The sequence below is a fragment of the Malaya genurostris genome, chromosome 2 (assembly GCF_030247185.1).
Source record: "Malaya genurostris strain Urasoe2022 chromosome 2, Malgen_1.1, whole genome shotgun sequence".
NCBI classification, from domain to species: domain Eukaryota; kingdom Metazoa; phylum Arthropoda; class Insecta; order Diptera; family Culicidae; genus Malaya; species Malaya genurostris.
This window is the reverse complement of record NC_080571.1, coordinates 324,406,059-324,429,572: the sequence shown is the minus strand read 5'-3', so window position 1 is coordinate 324,429,572 and position 23,514 is coordinate 324,406,059. Positions and strand designations below refer to the sequence as shown.

Here is a 23,514-nt window from a genome sequence, read left to right as displayed (position 1 = left end):
CACAGATAAATCACTCCATCAGTTTGAGTTACGCCCAGGCTCATAATAGCTCTCATGGGGAATCACTTTGATTGAATTAAGGCGCTCAGTATTATGTGGGGTGATTCTAATGCTTAAGATATATTGTGTTAAATGATTCATTTTTTACTTGACCCATTGTTCACAATTGTGGTTCGATTTTGGTGATGGGTTTTATAGCAAAAGTATTTAAATAAATAAATAGAAAACGAAAATGTAGTACTCCGTTAGAGCATAGCTATATAACACTAATTTTTCATAAGTTTATAACACAACCAATGTGTCGATAATAACATTACCACTTACGTTAGCAACTACTTATCCTAATCTAATGTGTTGTATCTATTGTAAAACATAATGAACTACCCTTCTTTAACAAGTATTGACATTTCTTCCCCATCTCAAAACAAAAGACTACAGCAGAGTTCAACGTAAAACGCGTGCTTCTCAAAAGAAGGGAGCCATGTTTACGCGTGATAATTGAGTGTTTATACACTGATTGCGCCTAATCCGTCTGGTAGGGGTTGAATTTAGAACGATTACTATATGAGATAAATTCCAAGCGGCGTATCACCACTACATTTAGGGTAACAATTGAATTTTTCGTTAGTTTTTTAACACTCGATTGTCTAGGAAAGTCATTTAGACTCAAATTCAATTGAAAAAACAATATGTATGCAATGACACATTTTTTGAAGAATTTTCGAACTTTTTTTACAGCATATAAATACATAAATAATATAAAAAATATGAAAACTTCAGTTTTAACAATTTTATTTACACATAAATTATTTTTATCTTTTTTTATAAATATAAAAAATAGGTATAGAATTCACTTAAACTTTGGAAAATTTTTCTAGGCCCGGAGGACCGATTGCCATATACCAATCGATTCACCACGACGAACTGAGCAAATGTCCGTGTGGGTGTCTGTATGTGTGTTGTCAACAAAGAGGTCGAGATCTCAGAGACGATTGGACTGATTTTGATCAATCCAGTCGCCAATGGAAGGTTTCCTCGTGATCATATTGAATGGTTTTGAGATCGAATGTTTACTTTTCGAGTTATACGAAGTTTATAGAAAAAAATTGATTTTTTTAAATATCTGTCACAATTGTTCTTGTAAACAAAATATGTTTTAAGACTTAAATTTTACATGGTAGTAGTTATCTAGCAAGCCATAGATTATTGAAATCCGTCCATTTTTAACGGAGTTATTGATATTATTGTGTAAGCTACTTTTCCTCCTATTCTAGTCAGGGCTTGCAAATTAAAGCAACGAATATTAACAAAAGAGCTTCACCGACGACACGACCAGGCACTCCGAAGAAAAATCAGCATTAAAACTGTTCGCTAACGATTCACCGTCAGTTACCACAAATCTAGCGACCCCCTGTAAATGATAAAAATAATCTTCTCGAGCAACACTGTTTAAGTTGCTATGGACTAGTTACCAAGGAACTCCAAAACAAATAAACATGTTTTGAAAGCGGTGGAATAGTTCTATTAGTGTTAAACTTTGCCCAAATTAAGCAGAAATGCATTTAAATGGACTCGATTTTCGGAATTTAATCGAAACTATGGATGAAACCAACGAACGAGGACAATGATCTGCTTCCAGCGATTCATCCGTAAACTTCAACTGCTAGCTTTTCTGGGCAGTAGGATTCGGTGTAATATGCCGGTGTCAAAATTGTTTTGTGTCGGTTGATTGCGCAGCAGTGGAAACAGTATTTCACTTTGTTGGCCACTATTCGAGGATTAGCTCGTTGTCGGTCATTTCCATGTCTTCCTTCTCACACAACGGTTCCAAGTCAAGACCTGAATTTTGAACTTGGCTTTATAAAAGACATAACTCATACTCCTCAATTTTTATATTCCGCTCGAGTCAGGTAAATCCATTAAAATGTTCCGTAATATAATAACCGATCTGAAATTTATTTTGTTTACATTCATCTTGCCTTCGATATGCAGTAACCAAGGTTACGGTGACTGTTATTCAAAATCAATAAATATATAAACTTGTGCTGCCAGTTTAAAAAAATTCACTAGCGTTTTCGATTTGACATTTCCAGTTACTGAGGGGTAGTTAAATTTACGATACAGTTTTGATAGACGAGTGGCAGGTCGTGTCGTCGGCTTCACCCTCTGTGCTAATCACACACATTCGTATGTTAGGTAGAATTCACAGTGCAACCCAAGCAAGGAGAGCTGCTTCTTTCGTTCATGAATATGTGCGCCAACTGATGAGTATGTTTCATGAGGTTAGCATTTGATGAATGGTTCTCATATTAAAGATGCCTATTAGAAAACTAGACTCATAACTTTCAGTTCCGATAAATATCAATTGAAAAAACATTGCTTTTTGTGTTACTAGGATTTATACACAGTATAAACTCCCAGGAAACAAATTAATCGTTTTGGTCTTGGAGTACAAACGTTATGTTCAAAAATGATTTCTGTAAACCTACACTGAAACAACACCGGAAGGACCTTCACCTTGACCTTGCTTCGCGTCTTGTAGCACGCCGTGAAGCAAAGTTCTTCATTCTCGTACAGTACTAACGAGAGTGAACCCTTCATTTCATTGCATTGCCATGGATTGTCTAGTTCATGTGTATACTGAGACTGAGAGCACAAGCAATTTACCAAGTAAGAGAACAACTGGTTTGCTCAGTCTCATATACTCTCACGCATCCAGTTTCTTTCTAATATAGGTCTCTCATTCCGTTATGTCAAGCAAAGTGTTCACAGCGGATGTTTTTTGTTGCTTCGTTCATTTGAGGATTCACAATACAAGCTCTGATTCTAGTGCACAGTAGTCTCAATTACACCAAAACGCATTGTTTTGTTTGCGTTTTAGAGGTTGAGTCAAAATGCCTTCAGAAAAAATTTTGATTGGAATTGTTCCCTTCTTTTGATATAAATTAAATTGTCAGTAATCCACCTAGAAGTGAAGATAAAATTCTAATTGACATATATTGCGTGATATTGAACACATTTCATCGAAAAAGTTTGTAGACAACTTTCTATCTGTCACGATGATAGGTTATGTTATTATTTTGAGATAAATTTCGAGTGAAATATCATCATTTACGTGAACATCGAATTTATGGACCACTCACCTTATAGGCTCGATTTAGCCCCTCATGACTTCTTCTTATTCCCACACGTCAAAAATGAATTGCGTGGTTATACGTTCGAAATTCATGTTTTGGATATAATATCTCACCATATTATTACTAGAAAAGATGCCGAATTCAGGAGCTCCTTAAAATGAATTGGTGTCGAGATATGAAGTATTGCTTGTCGGAGGCCCCAAAATGTAGTTTTATCTTTTTACCATTTTTATAACGTAAAATTAACTGAGCCAATCTGTGTGCATGTATGTGTGTTTGTGTGTGTGTGCGTGTGTGTGTGTGTGTGTAAGCAAAATAAGGAGGCGTGAATTTCAGAGAATACTGGACCGATGTTGACCAAACCATTTGCAAATGAAGGGCTTTCCAGGACGTCTATACGATGTTATTTTTGGATCTGATGATTACTTTCCGAGTTATACAAATTTTTAATTCTAAATTTGTAGTTTTTTACCATATCTGGCATAATCGATCTTGAAAACTAAAAATTGATCTAAATTTAGATACTTTAGCGTAACAGACGAATCGTAGATTGTAATAATCTTTCAACTATTCACAGTGATATCCATTTCTTCGTCATACCGACCGATAACACTTGGAATCAAAATTATACACATTTTTCATTACTATCGTTTCTGATTGATTGAAAGATTGAATACAGTCTTCTTCAGCATAGTATTATGGATCGATTTGATATTAGTACGGTTCCATTTTCGCAACATAATTGTTCGACTGTGACGTGTTAATTCTTGTATTGGAAAATTGTCTGCATTGTCTTCGAAGTCAAAGTATTACCCCCTAAATTTTTATAATCAAAAAGATTCTAATTGCCTTCAACTAAAACCCCTGAAGAACCAAATTTTCGTATCACTCAAATAGCGGATGATTTTTTTGCTGGTATCTTTTTTGGCAACACGTTTTTTTCTGCAGATCACGCGTAAATCGTGTCTTATGTCATTGTCAAACTTGTTCAGTTTGGTCTATAATTTAATCATGAATCGACTTACGAACGAACCACGCTTGCAAATTATTGAATTTTATTATCAAAACTCATGCTCGGTTAAGAGAGTACATCGTGCACTTCTTCCTATTAATGGGTAGTTTGGTCGGCCTACTGAGGGAACACGGATGGATACGTGAACAAGCAAAATTTCCGCATCTGGAGTGAATACCAGCCAGAAGCATTGTAAGAGCTACCAATGCATCCCAAAAACAGTCACTGTTTGGTGTGGAATATGGGCAACACGTTGCATCATCGGGTCGAACTTCTTCAAAGGCGACGATGGACGCAACGTCACTGTGAATGGTGTGCGCTACTGTGCATTGACATTTTTTTTTGCCAAAAATGGAAGAATTTGCCTGACATTCGATTTCAACAAGACGATCCCACATCCCACACGGCACGCGAAACAATAACCAAATTGAGTGCCGCCTTCGGTGAATAATTTATCTCACTTTTTGGGCCCGTCAATTGGCCGCCTGGATAGTGTGATTTAACGCCTTTAGGCTATTTCTTATGGGGCCATGTTGAGTCTTATGTCTACAAGGACAAACCAGCAACGATTGACGCACTGGAAGCCGATATTGAAGCATTTATTCGTGAAATAGCGGCCGATATGTTGTAGTATATCATAAAGCTCTTGAAAAATCACCGTTACTTTAAAAAAAAAAATTTTTTTCAAGTTGTCGTGATTATTTTAATAAATATATTGTCCCATTTATTTTAATAAAGCAATTGATGAGCAGTCTTTCTAGTCACAATTTTTGAGAGAAAAACGATTATCGATTCATAAAACATGCGGATCGATAAAACAACATCTCACTGCTAGGTGGATTAAACACGATTTTTACAATGCAGTCATTTTGACTGCTTCTAGGCTATACAAGTATATATATATATATATATATATATATATATATATATATATATATATATATATATATATATATATATATATATATATATATATATATATATATATATATAAATATATATATATATATATATATATATATATATATATATATATATATATATATATATATATATATATATATATATATATATATATATATATATATATATATATATATAAATATATATATATATATATATATATATATATATATATATATATATATATATATATATATATATATATATATATATATATATAGTTCCAGTCTTTATATTGTTAAGAATTTTACGGAATTATCAAGCCCAAAAATTCAAACAAACGCGTTCCTCGTACTTAATAGGGAAAAGTTGGGGAAAACTTGGACCACGCTTTGAAAAAAATAAGACTGTGAATGTATTTTTGTTATTTATTAACAATTTTTACAGAATATAGAATCGAAAATTGGGAAGAAACGATTTACAAATGTCTGTTGTTCATCTTTGACACATTTTATGGGTGCTTTCACGAGCCTTCTTGTTACATTAGGTAGGCATACATAATGCATACTGTAAATGAGAAACAAAACATGATGGTAAAAATATCTTCGACAACGTTCTATCCGTCACGATGATAGGTTATAGGATCTGAAATACAATGAACTTTATCATTGCAAATGTTATGGACAAGGATATTTGAAAAGAACATATCTCGGCTGAAGACGATCGCAAACGAGTCATTCAACCACGGTATGAGAGCTCTTTTGAAGTAGTTTAATATGTAAGTAGTCTCATCTGCACCTTTCTGCGCCTTTTGATGATATACAAGTTGAAAATTTGTTTGAAAAAACATGAAAATTTGCTCTATTTCATTAAACTGAAATGATAGCAGCATAGTATATTTGAGAAAGTTGTGTAGTTTTTAATGATGAAAGATTTTGGAGAACATGAAAAAACTCATATAAATTGAAAATATATGTTTTCTTAGAAAAACTGGTTTTAGGACAGCTTTCTCAGAAAATACATTATATCGTGAATTGCACTCAAGTTACGGGAATAATACCTTCTGCAAATTTGTTCAACCTAACTTTCTGCACAACTTTGTCGAAGTAACTTAGTCCTTATGTTGGCCTAGAGCTAAACTGATATTTTTATCTCACTTTTAGGAGGATTAATCACATAAATAAAATTTTCCAAAAGATGGCGTCTATCATTCTAAGCAACTTTGCTGAAGATACTGTATCTCAAAAATCACGTTTTAATGAGTTTCAAATTAAGAGCGTGAAATTGGATTTTTGAACCACTGTGCATTGGTTCCGAATTTTTGCGTCACTATGCTTTAAGAACTGCAACTGTTTACACAGCATATCTGCTCAATTATTGCTTTTAAAATCAAACCGAAGATATATGCTCCGATTATAATGCAATCCGTTGAATAGAATAAAAAAAATACAAGAAAAGACTCTACTAATGAGATGACTATAGTCACACGGAACCACCCGCGATCCCATTTCAACCAGAATATTAGTTGATTTTCTGAATTCGATTGGTTAAAATTTAGTACAACTAATCGATTGTTGTTATAACTAAACTGTCATTTTTGTTTTTCGATTAGCAGAAACGATGGTTGAAACAACTAATTTAACTGTTTGAAAAAAAATGCTGTTAATTAGTGAGGACACATACCTTTCAATTTCAACAAATATTTTAGTTGAAATAACTGGTGTTGTTATTGAAACAAAATTCTGTTAGTTGAAAAATAAATCGGTTTTATTTGTTTTAGACATGAGTATTGAAAGTGAAAAAAATAAGTATTGAAAGATGATGCCTTCAAACGGTTGAACTGAAGTACTGATAATTTTAGTCAATTTATATGAGCTTGGGTGCACCGCTCGGAATTGGAATTTTGCGACGGCAATTCAAACGCGCCATTCAATCGCAGCGCCTCTGTGTGTTTGAAATCCTTCGCTCCTGTTACTTTTATAAATTAAATTCATGTCAAAAAGCGTTTTATTGCTAATGCATGAACATCATCATCGGTATCAAACAGCTGGAAGTAAAACAGTCTGCTGGAAGTAAATCAATGATCGAATTTGAAGCATAAAATTTTTGCGCATACCTGAAAGATTACGAGATGATCATTCATTAACATTTTCTAATTTGTCACCAAACCTTTTGCATCTTAAACAAGGTTAACTTTATCACAACACCGCTGTTAGATAAACACTTGTTATCATAAATTTCTCAAATCGAATGAACAAAATTTCACCAAACGCTATAACCATCGATGTTGTTTTCATTGACATTTTGAAGCGACGCGAACAGATTTTAACTAAAAAAGTTGTTGATTTTGCATTGCAATTATTGTTTTGCCCTCAACTGTCACCGGCATTTGACAGCATTCAAAACAAGAAATTTTTCAACTACTTGAATATATGCAAATCAAAAACCATATTGGTTGAATCAAAAATAAATTAGTTAAATCAACTATCGCAAAAATCAAAAACTGCGATATCGCAATTTTATGATCGAAGGGTTCTCCGTGCACAATTGCCATATAGAATTTCACTCACCAATATTTTTTTCCTCTTCCAGGCATCATTCTCTCCAGCCATAGCCCACCGGTGACAACTCCACTGGAACCGTGCCGGATAGCACCATACGTGAATGTTCCTTCGTTGCGAGGTTCTTCTGTTAATGTGGGTGTCGCATCTGCCGTTGCACCTCCGACTGGAGTAAACGCTGCAACCGCCCATCCAGGATTTCCGGCTGCTGCCTTCTCTGCGTTTGATACAGCTTTTATTTCTGCTGCTGCGCATCAGGTAATTTGGCAAATTATATCCTGAAGGTTTGTTCAATGTTTAGACATTGATTGAGACCATGTGACTTTTGTGTGTTAACTTTTAAAATGAAGTTTCAGTTAAAGTGCTAGCAGTCACCGTTTTTCGAGAAACATATTTATTTTTTAATTCTATCATAAATTTCCGAAGAGATTACCATAAAGAGATTGTTCAGTCAAAATCTTCTAATGAAATAAAAAATGGCATTATGAAGTCTAATTGTGTAGTTTGCGGTCACTCTTTTTCCTAAATGCCAACACAAATATTTGATTTGAAGACAAAATAAACACGATGATTTGAAACAAGCAAATAGAAGTGCATAATAATATTTCACGTGTGGTATTTGCATTGCTTGATGATCGAAAAATATGTCTCCCCAAAACAAATCAAATTAAATCTATTCATTTTCCAATTATGTTTCAGTACGCGGCTGCGCTGTCCTCCGGTACTGTTCCAACGGGGCTGTTCTCGTTATCTCAATACCGCCCGACGACAAGTGGATTGGCGGCAGCAGCGGTGGCGGCTGCGGCATCGGCCTCCCTTCCCGGTTTCACTGTAGCGCATGATAAAAACTCCAGCATCGTGGACCTCCGACTAAAGGCAGAGAAGCATAAGGAAAACCAAAAGAAAATTGTAAATAATGTATCGTAAAGGTGGCGGAAAGGAACGGAGATAGTATCCCAAATCAGAACCCTTGTCAAAGCATCCTGTCAGTATGGCAGGATGTGTGCAATTTATATATATCCGAAATTCTCACGTGGAGCTTTTATATTTCGTGAATTAATGACACTTCAAAAGAGTAATTAGACTAATAGTATCACGCATACAGCATTCAATTACCAGACTCTAAGATGTAAAAAATAAGTTGAATAAATAAAATAAAGCTAATGTTGAGAAAACGGCAAACACTACAATAATGATATCGACGATAAAAATGTCGATGGACGCGATTTATTTCGGATGAATGCTAAGAGCCACAATATACGTAGATTGTGAAATATTTGTAAAAAAAAACAAAGCTGGTTCAAATAAATTATGTACAATATCGAAATTGGAATAAACGAATTATATTCACATGAAATATCACCAAAACACGAAATTTTCTAAAATTTCTAATCGCGATATACATAGAAAATTTTACATATTCCATTATTAGCTTAAACGATTGCTGATGGTGAAGCGTTACAAACATGGGGAGAAAAATTGCATTGTCATAAAACGTACTATAAAAAAACACCTCTTTTCAATCCACCTAGTGGTGTGATACTGCCTCGCTTTTCAAACAGTCTCATTAAGACATATCCGTTTCATTAGGGTATTTTGAACACGAATTTGGTCCGATTTTAAACACAAATTTATTCAGATCTTTTTGGTTAGTTTAGAAAAGCTCCAACTAACAAAAACTTCGGATATTAGGGTATGATTTGGCTTCAGTAACTTACAAAGTTCGTGAATAGAATTGTAAGCAGTCCGTTTTTAAGTTATTATCCACACTTGAAAGTTCGCGCGATGCGACCGAACGAACTTCTAATCAAGTTCTAGAATACTCGTACATTGTTCAGGTTCTATGCAGCGAGAAAGTTCGCGCGGAACTTGTTCTGCACTTTCAAGTTCTCTAAAATTCCGCGTGTACTTTTAGGCAGTAAGAAAGTGGATGTTTCAACTAATTGTGGAACTTCTGGCTTGGGGCATAACTCAACGCTTACATCGCATATTAACCGTTAGTTAATGGTTTTTTGTTTATTTTCATGAATGAAGTTGAGTGGTGAAAAAACAAAGATAGGGTAACGGCTCCCTATTTCATCTGAGCTCCTATTTCCATCTCATCCCTTCACCTCATTACTTTGAACATGAATAATATTTTAAAACCTACCTGAACCAAACTGTGAAATGTTTTAAAATGATTATAAAAGCTATTGTCACACTTTCCTATTGAAAGAAATGGTTTTAAGTTCTTCGGTTATCGTTTTTTCATTTCAAATAAACTCACTATTCAATTTAGGACACATTTTCGTCTCAAGATTTACAGTTCGTCATGTTTCTGATTATCTACTAATCGATTCGTCTCAAAACACGATCACTTTTTCGCACAATTACACTACCATTGAATGCTGGATGACTTCATAATTAGTAATGTTCACTTGCTACTTGTTTAATTAACGATTTAATACTTCAAAAACTACCCGACAAACAATAAAAGTCTTTAAAAATATGAGATGAAAGTTTTTCACTTAGTTCACTTGATTGCGCTTTGTTTTCATCTCATTTGGTTTCGCAAAGTTGCCAAGTTATCTCATAATGTTACAAAACAAAAATTGTTTTTCTTCTTCAAAATCTCATCAAAAAGTATGTTTTTTGGTATCCGTGACATTAGTTTAATTATATTATTGATATTAATATTTCAATAAAACTGTTTTAGCTTCGAATATTACCAGGAAGAGCATGTTAAATACTAATGAAATAACCATTGTGGCAAATCTAGTAGCACTGGTTTCAATCCGCTATACGTCAACATAACGCTGTGAAGTGTGTGTGTTTCATCGGCTGTGCACAGAGATGCCAGATATTTTCATAGAAAATATGTATTGCGTTGCATTGAAACTCTATATCTGGTCTATCTGTTTTCACTAATAAAATGATGTTAAATCTGTTTTCACTAATAAAATCTGTTAACATCATTTTATTAGTGAAAACAGATAGACCAGATATAGACTTTCTATGCAACGTAATACATATTCTATGAAAATATCTGGCTTCAAATAGTTCAAATTGGTTCCAAATTTTAATATAAATGTTTTCAGTGTTCATAATCATTTATCTACATAAAAGATTTCCACTTTAACATGTGATTTGTCCGTTGATCAATAAACTTTTAAAGAATCACCGCAATCAAATACTAATAGATACTCAGAGAGAAAAGTCTATTTTTTTACTTCTTTCTTTCTATGAACCTGTACAAATCTGTATTAAATTTAGAAAATCTTTACAAAATCGGTACTTTGATTTAAACCAGTATGCGAACGCAAAAATCTTGTTTACTTGTTTTGCAGAGAATACTAGACAAGAGTTAATTTATATTGGGTTTGAAGTAATTAACTTTTGACACCAGTGTGGTTTGATTGTATGGTATGAACGTAGCTTAAAATATTGTTGACAACGCCACCAAAACAAAATGCGTCGGTTTCAGGAACCAGCTTCCATAGCAAGGGGGTGACGGTGATAGAATGACGCAATTTCGCCTGGGCAATATTGACAGCAGCCGGAATGTAGTCATGCTTCTGCCGGTTGCTAGAATTCCTCACAAGTAAGTCGGAGCTTCGATCAAAAGTCGGTTTCTCCATCAATTTTATTACTTTTCCATAGAGAAAGGTAAAAATCGGTTTGGACGATAAATAAAACTTATGCGAACAAACGAATGAAATCTATTTCGGTCATAATTCATCTCTAAATCCAACTATACAAACATCTAATCTCCCAGATGTGTCAACAGCCGACATTACATTTTGCGAGCACCAGCCATTTGTACACTGATTACGTTGGGCGCGTTTCGGGTCCCAAATGTTTTGATATATCGTCACGACTCAAAATGTGGAAACTTCCACCCAAAATACTACAAATGCATGTACCGTCATCCATAGGATCATAGGATCAACTCCAGAAAATGAATATATACTGAAAAAAATGTACAAAATTAAATGTTCGATCCGAAAAAAATGCTTCACATTTGTAATGAAAGAAAAAATATGTGCCGTTAAATTTATTTAAAATTCGCATCACATATATTTTTCACAATTTCCAAATAATTTTTCAAATTGAATTGCTGATGTTTCATAACATCTTAAGTTACAATAAAGACCTATATACATTATACATATACTATTCACAAATATAAAGCAGGCATACGCCTTAGTGCTCTTATATCTGTCTCGCGTGCATACGCAGTTTATATATAAGATTTGATTGTTATTTGGGATGCGATGCAATGATCAAATCGATAAAGAAGAATTATATACTTTATTTCAGCATTACGAGTACAGCTAACATATAACATGTACAACATACAGATAATTTTTTATTAGTCGTATAATCGATAATTGAGAAGTTCCTAAATGCATTCCGTACCTAGAGAAATATAGATTTCTCAAAAAAAAAATTCTTAGACAAAATGGTCGGGTGAATCTACGACTTTAGAACATATGAATTTATAAATTGTTGCTCGTACTCTTAGGTGAATTTACACAAAATGCCAGGACTTCTTTGACTTATGATGCTACTATGATATTGTTAAATGTGCTGACAGGTAACATACATTTTATAAACATTGCCCCCCTCAGTGCACATTTTGTGACACATTTTGTCAGCTCCTAGATATTTTTAGTTTCAGTTTACTGAAAGCATTACGACTCAATATTCTATAATTTTTTACAACGCATTAAACTCTACACAACATTGGTGTACTGTAAGCTTTGCTAATGAAACATAACCGCTGAGGATATTTTCACTTCTGATTAATATGTTCACAATAGCGTTGATATCATGTGATATGTGGATATACATGATATCCTATGATATCACGTGCCACATCACTTAATATCGCATATAATTTGATGTCACCGCGTATCACCATTTCGACATGATATCCGGGATATCGTGAACTGTCAAAATTCGCAACAACAACAACAACACGGACAATGTCATAGAACGCACTCGTTTATGAATGTCAGTTAGAGAGTAACAATAAACAATCATTATAATTTTTAATTTTTTGGAGACCAATAAACTGCGAAACTTCAATTATTGATTAAATTTTAAGAGTAAAGGATAATATTATTGAACATTTATTTTTTTTTTTTGTTTGTACAGAAAAGCACATATTATATTTCAGCTTTCTTCACGTTTCGCCTTCGGCTCATCAGTGCTTAAAGCAGTTCAAATTGAACAGCCATCTTCGCCTAACAGTTCAATTTGAGCCGCTAAGCAGACGCAAATTTTACACTATTTATGTAACGACTTTTTGGATATTGCACCGAGAATCAATATCCTTTCTAATGGCTAGAACGAAAATTAGTGACGACGTTCTAGCAATCAGAAAGGATATTGCATCCCGAATTGGAACGTTGGAACCATTGTATTACCCTAAAAGGTGATTATGTTGATGAATAAAAAAAAATTTTGCAAAAAAATGTTGTTTCCATTGTTAGTATCGGGACTTATTGATCCATGTGTTACAAATAATTCTTGTTGCCTTTTAAATCTGTAATTGTCTTTAATCCACCAGACGATTTATTTGTCTATTCGTTCTGATGCTTGATATAAAAAAGCTATAAATTTCAGTACAATAGACAGCGAAGGGGTTAACTCCTGTTAGAGATGCCAGGTAATATTATCAAGTCTGCATACTAGAAATCCTCCAACGCAAGTGTTAAATTTTAAAAGTATGACGAGAGAAAACAAGCAAAAAGCCCAACGCAATTTTAAAAGTCTGTAAATTTTACGATTGTATATAAAAGATTCAAAAACCTGTAAAAGTCTGCAAAATTGCAGAGTCTGCTTACAAAAGAATCCGTAAATTTACATGCAAATCTGGAACCCGGCATCTTCGATTCTGACGCTTATTATTTCGCTATTCTGTGGCGATTCCTTCGCATTCTATGCCCCGCTGAAAACCACAATACAGGGTCCGGCACTCGAAGTGTAACCAACTTCAGACCGCTCGCGCAGCTGACGCACGGGCATCAGCTCTCTAGAAATTTGCTAAATGACAGTTCGGAGTTGTATTGTTTACAAGCGCAAGAGAGCATTTTGCCAAAAGTGAACGCGAAAAAAAAATCAGTGATGGATTTAAAATGTAATAGTGTGATTGCTTTATATTTAGATGGAAAATCACAACCAGCGATTGTTCGTGAGCTCAAACACCTTAAAGTGAATAAAGTGTTTGTTTATCGCACCATAACCCGTTACAATAATACTGGTAGCATCGCAAAACGTCATGGAGGTGGTCATCGAAAGACTGCAACGTCACGTGAGATGGTTCAAAAAGTGAAGAAGCGACTTGAACGAAATCCTCGACGAAGTGCCAATCAAATGGCAAAAGAACTGAAAATATCCGACCGTAGCATCCGCCGCATACTGAAAAATGATCTGAAGGTCAAGCCTTACAAGATCCAAAAGGCGCATGATCTCACACCGAAGCAGCAACAAGTTAGACTTGAGAGAGCGAAGGAGTTGCTTCGTTTGGCCAAAAGCGGTCAATTTCCGAACATTGTATTTTTTGACGAGAAAATTTTTCCAATTGAGCAATTCGTAAACTCTCAAAACGATAGGGTTTACTTGACCGACCGTTCATACGAGAATTTGAGTCATCGATTGGCCACCAGGAGGCAGCACCCTCAGCAGATAATGGTTCATCACGTCCACACAATGGCTCTCGAATTCACCAGATGCGAATCCAATGGGTTATTCTCTTTGGGCCATTTTGGAGAGCAAAGTCCGAACTAAAAGATACACCAGTCTCGAGGCGCTGAAAAAAGTTATTGTCCGCGAGTGGGCCAAAATACCTGCAATTCACATTCGGGCAGCTTGCGATTCGTTTTTTGACCGTCTCAAGGCCATAGTCAAGGCAAAAGGTGGTCATATCGAGCAAAAGTGAATTGATTCTGAATTTTGTATTATTTTTACACATTTTGTACTTTGAATTAAGTAAAAGTAATTTTCCAAACTGAATTTATGGCCTTTTTAATTGGTTACACTTCGAGTGCCGGACCCTGTATATAAACTGATAGCGCTAATGTGAACCACGATTCAGAATTACTACTGGTGGCGAAATAGGACGGTTTTGGCTGTGTTTCTAATTTTCTTACGAAATTTGGGATCAACACAAGTAAACATCGAAATAAAACATGCAACATGGGTTTCTTAACATCGATTAAATCCATAAAGTTAGTTAAGTGGGGCAAAATATATGAAGTGGCCAAAATACCTTTGTTATCCTAATATGTGGTGTTTTCGAGTATGTAGTTTAATTTCTCCAAGTTGCCCATGTCTTGGGAAATATGAAATAAAACTTTGCTCTCGGTTATAGCAACTGGACGTGATTCGACGGATGAAACACTCGATGTTTACACTTTTCTTTTCCATATCTTCTCGTTTTGGCAAAAAAATGACAATCACACTCACACATAGAAAAATCTCGCCACCTGTCCTTTTATCATCGTGAATGGGAACATACTAATTTAGTAAAAATTACGTTATATTAGATAATTTTCTGTCAGTGTGCAGCAGAATCCCGCTTCTTGCCAATGGTTATTTTAATATATCTGGCACCCATGATCAGTTGTCAAAACGATTGCTAACTTTTAGAACACGATTTGTAGAGTAGTGATAATAGATCAATATTTCTGTATTATTTTGGTTAAATCCTTTCCAAAAATGGCTTTATATGATGACTTGGACACAAAGCAAGGACCAGATAAAGTGGCCGGTTGGTCATCTGGTATAAAACTACTTCAAACGCAATTACAAGCAAAGAAAGCTACACAACCAATCATTCCACCTAAGAACACTTTAAGGAAACCCGTAAGCATATTTTATTTATTTCATCAGGATATCTATTGTTTAGGTGTGTTTTTTCAGGTTCTGACACCTGTAGTAAATTTGAAAGCGAAGAAGGACAATTTTGATTTGTTCGGAAAATCATCTGGAAATCATTCTGCGTCGGATAACAAAGGAAAACCGGTAACTATCACAACTAAAAATATCCCGAATGCGAGTAGCTCTAACTCCGGAGATACGTATAGTTGGGATGTAATTGACGAATACGATCCATTATGGCCGAATGAGTACGAAAAATTAGCTCAAGAACGAAAACCGAAGGAGCCGGTTGTTAAGGCTTCTCAACACTACGGGCGAAATAGGAGAGAGTATAAGCGCTTAGGGAATAAGCAGCACTCTGGTGGAGGTCATGGTGATGCTGATGGCCCGGCTGCTAAAAAAAGTGGCTTTGCTGGACGACCAACCTCAGAAGATGAAGAGGAGTTCGTGCCAACGCAGCAAAGGGCTAGTGGTGCTGCCATTGCACCACCCGCTTCGCTTCAAGAATCAATTGCACAAATTCCCGACGGTGTCAAGTAAGTGCTAATCGGAGAAGCGTCAGGAATGCATGAGAGTTATTCTAATTGCTACTCTTTCAGAATGTCGCAACTTACGGCCTACGGTGGGACCTCAGTTGCCGCAAAAATTATGGCTAAATATGGATTCAAAGATGGTCAAGGTCTGGGCAAGCAAGAACAGGGTATGTCCATGGCTTTGCAGGTTGAAAAAACATCTAAACGGGGAGGCCGTATCGTACATGAAAAAGATATAAGCGTACCGATTCCCGAGGAGGTCGCCCCAATTCCTCCTCAAGAACCGGCGATCAATCAATCAGCAATTGAGCCGTCTATCACGGAGATAATGAAATCGCCAAGCAAAGTGGTTTTACTGAGAGTAAGTGTTTCTGTCAAAGCAATGTCATTGATTTTACTTTGACTTCGAAAACCGTTGAAAATTCACAGAGAACAAATTAGAAATGCACAAATAGATAATTTAGCAAAAATTAATGACCGTTGGATATATTTTTAGAACATGGTCGGACCTGGAGACGTAGACGACGAGCTGGAGCCGGAAGTTAAAGACGAGTGTAATACCAAATATGGCGAAGTGGTCACGGTTGTGATCAATGAAATACCCAACGTCGTTCCGGAGGAAGCAGTTAGAATTTTCGTTGAGTTCAAGCGAATGGAAAGTGCCATCAAAGCGGTGGTTGACTTGAATGGCCGATTCTTCGGTGGTCGCCAAGTGCGGGCCGGTTTCTATAATCAGGAAAGGTTTGATAACATGGACCTACTATAAACGGGATTTTACGGAATGAAATAAATCATGTTTTACAACAAAATGCGGTAAGCAGATATAGTGACGTGTAAAAATGTCTTCATAATTATTTGAAATAAACTCTCGATTACCCTTTGTCAGTGGGATTGTGAAAGAGTCTGTCTAATTTATAAGCGGTGCGCGTTAAGCGAACTTGACTAGTATCATTCAATGAAGAACAGTTGATTAGAACGAATTATATAAAATAACTAGTAAATTTAGGGTTGAATACTTCCATTGAGCGAATCATTTTCTTCGACGAAGTTATTCATCTGGGACGAACTATTCGCAGTCTGTGGCAGTGAGGGAGCATTGAGCGGAACGCTATTATCGTAAATGATTATTCCATCTGGACGCTCAACCTTTACGATCAACAGTTTACAATAAAAGCAGAGTTTACTGTTCATCAGATGCTGAATAATGCAATTTCTAGAACGAATTGAAATTAAAAACAAAATCCGACGCTCAAATGCCCATTATTTACTTACTCGCATGATTGGTGCTGACATGGTTCGAATATGGCCGAATTTTGCTTAGCATAACAGATGGGACACAACGATTCTTCCGAGAATACGGTGATTTCGGACAGCAGCGTCTGTCTCAGTTGAAGTATTTCAATTAAATGTCTTACTTGACGTAATTCGTCATCATTTACATGATTTGGATCTGAAAACAAAACTGTTATTCAATACCAACAGACCGTTAAAATATACTTATTTACAATCTGCCATGTTGAATTTAATGATCGGGGGATCGGGAACAATCTCCTTCACTCCGATAATTGCCCGGAAGGGTGACGGCACACGTACTTCGTTCGTCAAGGGATCAATATGAGCCCTCATCTTTGGATCAAAGTTACCTCTGGGAGCATCACGGATTGTCACAATTGGAGTCTTAATTTCACCAAGAGCGAACTCCAAACTGGTAATGTGGAAACTAGTATCCGTCAGTAGATGTTTGCTAACCCGTGGTACTTTCGTAACGGTGATATCATCGTTGTTCGAGTCACTGCATCCATCGCTGTTAAGTTCGTTTTTCATCAATGCCAAGATGATACCAATTGCGGCACTAATGATTGCGAAGTGAGTCACATTGCTCAAATCCGGCAAGCATAGATCCATAACATGTTGAAAACAGCCGGGCGGTACGGTAACACGGGAAAGCACTTGTATTGCAAGCTGAAATCAGCAGATCAGTAAGAAAGATGTCTGTTTTGTGTAAAGAAAAATAAAGCTCATTCCGTACCTGACAGATTCGTCCTAACATAATTTCACTATTAGCACGGGAAGCATCCTGCAACAAACCGGGAGTAATGGTCACTATCATTTCCAAAGCGCGCATCAATGAAACCGTCAGCTCAAAACACATAGAGCAAATCTTTAGTTGTTTCGTCTCGATCATGTGCTGCTCATCTCGTTGGGACACATTCTGTATCTGCAATATGTCACAAATCAATAAATAACTATCGCCGCACCGTGATAAGCATTTCATATTACATCTTGAAGGATGTGAATAAACTCGGAAAAGGCCCAATTCAACTGGGAGAGTACTGAGTTCAAAAACGTGGTACAATACGGCTCATCCTTTATCAACATGTCGCTGATCATACGTTGAAAATATTTTGAAGGACACGCAGGAGCTATCAGATGCAGCAGCCCGGTATGAGTTCCATTTTTGGCCCTACTACGATACAACCCTAGCGATCGCATCTGCTTTTTTCCGGCCTGCCAAACACACGGTGATCTTGATTCACGGTAGGCAAATCCATCTCCTAACCAAAATCTGAGCAACAGCCAATTACTTTGTCCCCAGGCTCTATTCTCGTACGGTCTGAGTAGAGCTCTGATAAACGCTTGCTGACTTTTAGGTGAAGCTTGTTCCAGTGCATGAATGCCAGCTTCATGACAAGTCAGAGATCCGAGTGCCTGTATGAGTGCATCTTTACAGGATGCCAAAATAACACGAGAATCGGCCAGATGCTGTGCCAAAAATTCAGCAACTGCATTGATCAATTGTCTATCTGCCGACAAATTGTGCTGCAGTACGGTATCGTGAAAGCTGAAATCGAGAATAGTATCCAACAGAACTGGTGTCACGTTCACATAGGTCTCCGGCAAAAATGAAAACAGGACATCATCTTGGCTGAAGCGTTGCAAAGTTTCACAAATTATTCCCATCAGCCAGCAGAGAAGGTTTCGGCGATGAGTTCCAAGAGCTACCGAACGATACCAAGCTTGCTTTCGAGCCAATTCCATAGACCGTTTCTGAAAATCAAAACAATTTTGCATGAATGTGTTCTCAAAAATATTGATGCAGAAAAAAATGTTACAGCGAATATACTTTTCCTTTGCCCGAAACGAGTGTCTAACTCATGAACCAATTCTTCATGTGTTTTACTGAATTCTATATCATTGGATCGTTTGAGCTCATCCAGATTGTGAACCACATCATCATAGTTCGTCTTGGTCTCAACCAAAATATCCGACAGGTGAGAAATGTTATCGCGTAGATCGGCGATCATGATGACGTATTTATGAGCAACTGCATAATAGAAAATAACTGAGCAGTCCAGCAGATCACATATCGACAAACGAACATCCATATTTCCTCCGTTGATTGAACCTCCAGCAACGGTACCATTTCGACTAGCTCCTAAGGAAGACTCTCCCTGCTGATGAACATCCGAAGTAACACTGAAAACAAATTAGAAATCAGTAAATCAATCACCCATCGATTGGCTCGTTCTCTTACTTTGACGGCTGTCTTGAAACTAGCGAATAGGTTGCATTAGGACCACCGGATACTAGAAATATAGCAGAATCCAGAAACGCATTGAAGGCAGCTGTAAATGCGCAATGACAGGATGTGATATTTCGATTATTTTAAATTTATTTCATTAGGAGGCACCTATTTCATTCCGAAGATCCGACTGCTGATCGATAGCTGTCAAACTCGGGTGATCCTCACCCAATCGCTCAACCAGTTGAGTTCGAAAATGTTTTCTAAGATACGATAGAACACCTCCAATTCGATCGATGTTTGTATACTTGAAGGATCCGTCGAAGAAGAAACGATGATCGATAAACGCTGGCACCGAACCGTCGTCTTCATTACTAGTAATTTCATCATTCCATAGAGTTCGTGCAACGTCCAGCAATACACAGAGAAATGACAAACCAATTGCCGGTTGAGTTGAAGAAGAAAATAGACCCTGAGAAAGATATTTCCTTGTATCGTATACTAACTTGTTATCGTTTTTTTTTAACTTTTACCCTCATCTCTGCATTGCTTTCCATCACGAATTTTCGCAGCTTGGTCAGAAAAATTCGCCGGCTCGACGGCGAATTACTATTTTTACCATCAGCGTTGTTGAGCAATATGAGAATCAAATTCTTCTGTAGCGTATAAAGCACGCTCGTGTGCGCTTTCAATCGATCACAAGCAGCAAGATATTGCTCTCGGGGACCTCCCAGCCCCATTGTCCAGATTATATCGTCCGGTAGCACCTGTTCCAGGGTAGATTCGTCGGGCAGTTTAGTATATAAAAATAGCGGAAGACAATTCTTCTTGAAGAATTTATATTCCACTAGATATTTCCGAGTTCTGGGGTGCTGGCAAATGCAAGTAAGAATAACAATAATTTTCCGTTGCTTTTCGTATTCCATATCAATCGGAGTTTCCTTATAGGTGTTAGCCAAAAAATTGAGCAGCTTTTTAAGGAAAAGTTTCATCTCTTCCATCTCCAAATAAGTCCATAATAGAGTGAGAAATGTTCCAAGGGTACTTTCTGGGAAGCCGGGCTGAGTGGGAGGTTCGTTTTTTGTGTTACTTCGCAGAACGCACATTCCTTTAATATATTTGAAAACTTTATCTTCCACCACATAGGAATTTACTAACAGTGGTGCTATTTTCTCGATTAACATCGAAGCAATCAACATGTAAATAGTTTCAAATGTCAACGGAATCGTTTGGGAGCATATAGAAATAAGATCATTTTGTGAATAGCGCGAAATGATGCCCGAAAGATTAACAAGATACTGTAAAATACAATCTGCCTGATACAGGAAAATACTAGGAGCTTCTTGCAGTGAACAGTATCCTTGTATGGGATACTTTAGCGGAGATCCACCAAAATTGGCAGTTAGACTATCATTGAATGCCAGTGATACGGCTGGGTATAGCGCCAGCCCAGGCCCACGTTCAATATCTTTGAAGGCTTCACCAAGGGAGGCCCCATTTCGAAAGTATTCAATTTTTCCTTCATCCATGTCAACACAAACCCCGAATATGTCCCCTGATCGCCAGAATGGTCCATATTTTTGCGTATGAACATGCCAAATTCGCTGTTTGCTTCCATCAAGACCATAACTGTAACGAGTATCACCAACTCCTGTATCCTGGGTAAATTTACAGTGAGAAGAACACCATCCAATTTGCATCACACCTTTCGACTGAAGCTGAACCTACAATACATCAAAAGTTGATCACACCTCAATATTTCAATCGTAGCTTTCTTCTCTCACCTCGTACATCCATCGTCCTGAATAAACACAACAATTTGCTTTAACAGTCGAAAATGCATTCTGCGATTGCAGAGTTAACCTATCCTTGGATACTAAAATGGAATTATCATCCGCAACATCAAAGATAGTTCGCTTCGGTCCAATACGCCCACTGTTGGTTTTATGTTCCACTTTTGCTTCGCCAAAGGGGTGATTTTCAAGTTTATTATCCAACCAGTCATTAATTTGTACCAAGTATCTAAGGAAAAAATATAAGTGAACTGCTTTCATTCATAGCTTACGGATTGACAATCGTTTACCCCGACAAAATCAACGAACTATCCTCCTCGGATTCACTGGACGGGGAAATCGGGCACTCTCCACCAAATATGCTAGAAATAATACCTGCGAAATCCATCCCGCAACTGGCACACGCCCTGAACAATCACATTTTTTCTACAAACAGAACAATAATTGAAAATTTTGTCAGAAGGCCAAAACTATTCAAGCTTGGGAGGTCACAGATGTTAATAAATGGAAAAAAAATATGCTAATGATTTTTCAGTCGTCAACAGAACAAAAAAAATGATTATAACTCATAATTCTCACTGTTCATATATTTGTTTACGAAAAATGCAAAATGAAAGTGAAGAAAATTTGATATCATGCCAGACAATGACAACCACAGTCAGGGATGCCATTTATACAGATTTTTCTTCATTATACAGATTTTTACATGCACATACACTCAGAAGAATATTATGGTAACAGTTACTATTTGAGGGGGTTAATTTGACCATGCGAGTATAGTAGTTTTCAACTGACTATAACAGTTCGTGCTCACATCGCAAACGACACAGTCGAAAATTTCTTACGGTCGCGACGACAGAAACAAAGACAATACAGTGCAGTGAACAATAGAGTGTACGAAATGGGCAAATACGATTTAACAAAGCCTGAAACTTGGCCTACAAGGCCAAATTCAATTTGTATTGATTTCAAGCGCTGCAAAGTTAGACCTGCAGCAACCGAAATTGAAATCTTGCTTAAGGAACGAATGCATCTAAACGTTAATGATGTAAGTGAGATTCAATTCAACAAAGCGTCGAACTGTGTGTACATTATGTTCAAACGTGAAAAAGATGCAATTGCATTTGCTTCGGGTAATAACGGGGTGCACAGTATTGATCATGACAATGTTAAATATAAAATCCCTGTGTTCATGGTGGACAATGCCATAGAAGTACGCGTGCATGACCTTCCCCCGCAGACCAGCGAGGGGTATGTTCGGGAATGTATGTCGCAGTACGGTGAAGTTCTTTCCATCGAAAAGGAAGTATGGCGGAATTTTTTTCCGGATATCCGGAATGGCGTGCGAGTGGTACGTATGCAACTACGTAAAGCAATTCCATCTTACATCATTTGTGGTCAAGACGGGATACATCCGTGTAAAACGTTGATTACGTATGAAAATCAATTGGTTACATGTCAGTTTTGTGAACAACCTGCACACTACGGCAAACCATGCACTGAAACTGCGAAAACAAACAAAACAAAAAAAAACAAGGACAACCACCCGACAACGGAAACTAGTGAATGCAGTGCTCCTGTTTTAAAAGCACCTTCACCATCTAACCAACTATCAACGGCAATCAATGTACAAAGCGCATCTACAGCAACTGCAAATGAACCCAAGACTGCGATCAACAATGAAAACAAGGAAACGGAAACCACTCACAATTCCAACGATGTAGCAATGGATGATATGAGCAACGAACAAAATGACGGACAATCTTCGCTAGAAGGAAATGGAAGCTCCTCTCCCCCTAGAAGAAGGGTGACAACGAGATCCAACAATAAAAAAATAATTTTATGTAACAAAAACATGGGTAAATCGGCCACGTAAAGCTATACGCAAATTGGCCTGAATAAAAATTGTTATAAATAAAAAACTGACTATAACATTAGTTGATGTTGACAATATACCAGTTCGTTTTTACTATAAGTAGTTTTGCCTACAGAATAGTAAAATTGAACAGTTTATTGTATGAATAACTTTCAAAATTGGGAAGGTAACGGTAACCGTGTCACCTTCTTTTTTTACATTGTACTTTTTATTATAACTAGAGTCATAGTAGATTTAACATTTCATTGTTGGTTATTTCAAAACACTACTTAATGCTTGATTCGACAGTATTGAAGATCAGTGTAACATG

The 23,514-nt window shown here is 36.6% G+C and overlaps 3 protein-coding genes across 6 annotated transcripts in view; 2 read left to right on the top strand and 1 right to left on the bottom strand.

Annotated features, from left to right (window-relative positions):
- Positions 1 to 8,946, top strand: part of LOC131431384 (paired box protein Pax-7-like) — a 49,504-nt gene extending 40,558 nt beyond the window's left edge. For all 3 annotated transcript variants that reach the window (XM_058597065.1, XM_058597066.1, XM_058597064.1), the window contains 2 exons: positions 7,645 to 7,871; positions 8,313 to 8,946. In XM_058597065.1, the coding sequence (XP_058453048.1) occupies positions 7,645 to 7,871; positions 8,313 to 8,540 (455 nt within the window). In that variant the 3' untranslated portion in view covers positions 8,541 to 8,946. The remainder of the gene's footprint in view (positions 1 to 7,644; positions 7,872 to 8,312) is intronic.
- A 6,287-nt stretch (positions 8,947 to 15,233) lies between these two features.
- Positions 15,234 to 16,911, top strand: LOC131431383 (splicing factor 45). Its single transcript, XM_058597063.1, has 4 exons — positions 15,234 to 15,464; positions 15,522 to 16,015; positions 16,079 to 16,373; positions 16,509 to 16,911. The coding sequence occupies exons 1-4, from the start codon at positions 15,318 to 15,320 to the stop codon at positions 16,776 to 16,778; spliced, it is 1,206 nt and encodes a 401-aa protein (XP_058453046.1). The 5' UTR covers positions 15,234 to 15,317; the 3' UTR covers positions 16,779 to 16,911.
- Positions 16,822 to 21,889, bottom strand: LOC131431382 (E3 ubiquitin-protein ligase RNF123). 2 transcript variants are annotated; one of them, XM_058597061.1, is made up of 11 exons: positions 21,619 to 21,889; positions 21,320 to 21,557; positions 20,069 to 21,259; positions 19,704 to 20,007; positions 19,548 to 19,638; positions 19,126 to 19,489; positions 18,293 to 19,060; positions 18,042 to 18,230; positions 17,518 to 17,974; positions 17,285 to 17,462; positions 16,822 to 17,225 (listed from the first exon to the last, which is right to left on the bottom strand). In XM_058597061.1, the coding sequence occupies exons 1-11, from the start codon at positions 21,714 to 21,716 to the stop codon at positions 17,015 to 17,017; spliced, it is 4,089 nt and encodes a 1,362-aa protein (XP_058453044.1). In that variant the 5' UTR covers positions 21,717 to 21,889; the 3' UTR covers positions 16,822 to 17,014. The 2 variants fall into 2 exon arrangements, with proteins under 2 accessions (XP_058453044.1, XP_058453045.1); XM_058597062.1 differs by having other exon boundaries at positions 21,704 to 21,889.
- Between the last annotated feature and the right edge of the window lie 1,625 nt (positions 21,890 to 23,514).

Excerpts from the sequence above, each read along its gene's own strand:
- LOC131431383 (XM_058597063.1), top strand. The coding sequence starts at position 15,318 with ATGGCTTTATATGATGACTTGGACACAAAGCAAGGACCAGATAAAGTG. Across the intron at positions 16,016-16,078 it reads CAAATTCCCGACGGTGTCAA|AATGTCGCAACTTACGGCCT; the intron begins GTAAGTGCTAAT and ends CTACTCTTTCAG. Across the intron at positions 16,374-16,508 it reads GCAAAGTGGTTTTACTGAGA|AACATGGTCGGACCTGGAGA; the intron begins GTAAGTGTTTCT and ends ATATATTTTTAG.
- LOC131431382 (XM_058597061.1), bottom strand. The coding sequence starts at position 21,716 with ATGGATTTCGCAGGTATTATTTCTAGCATATTTGGTGGAGAGTGCCCG. Across the intron at positions 18,231-18,292 it reads TTATTCACATCCTTCAAGAT|ATACAGAATGTGTCCCAACG; the intron begins GTAATATGAAAT and ends GACATATTGCAG. Across the intron at positions 17,226-17,284 it reads TGTCAGCACCAATCATGCGA|AAATTGCATTATTCAGCATC; the intron begins GTAAGTAAATAA and ends AATTCGTTCTAG.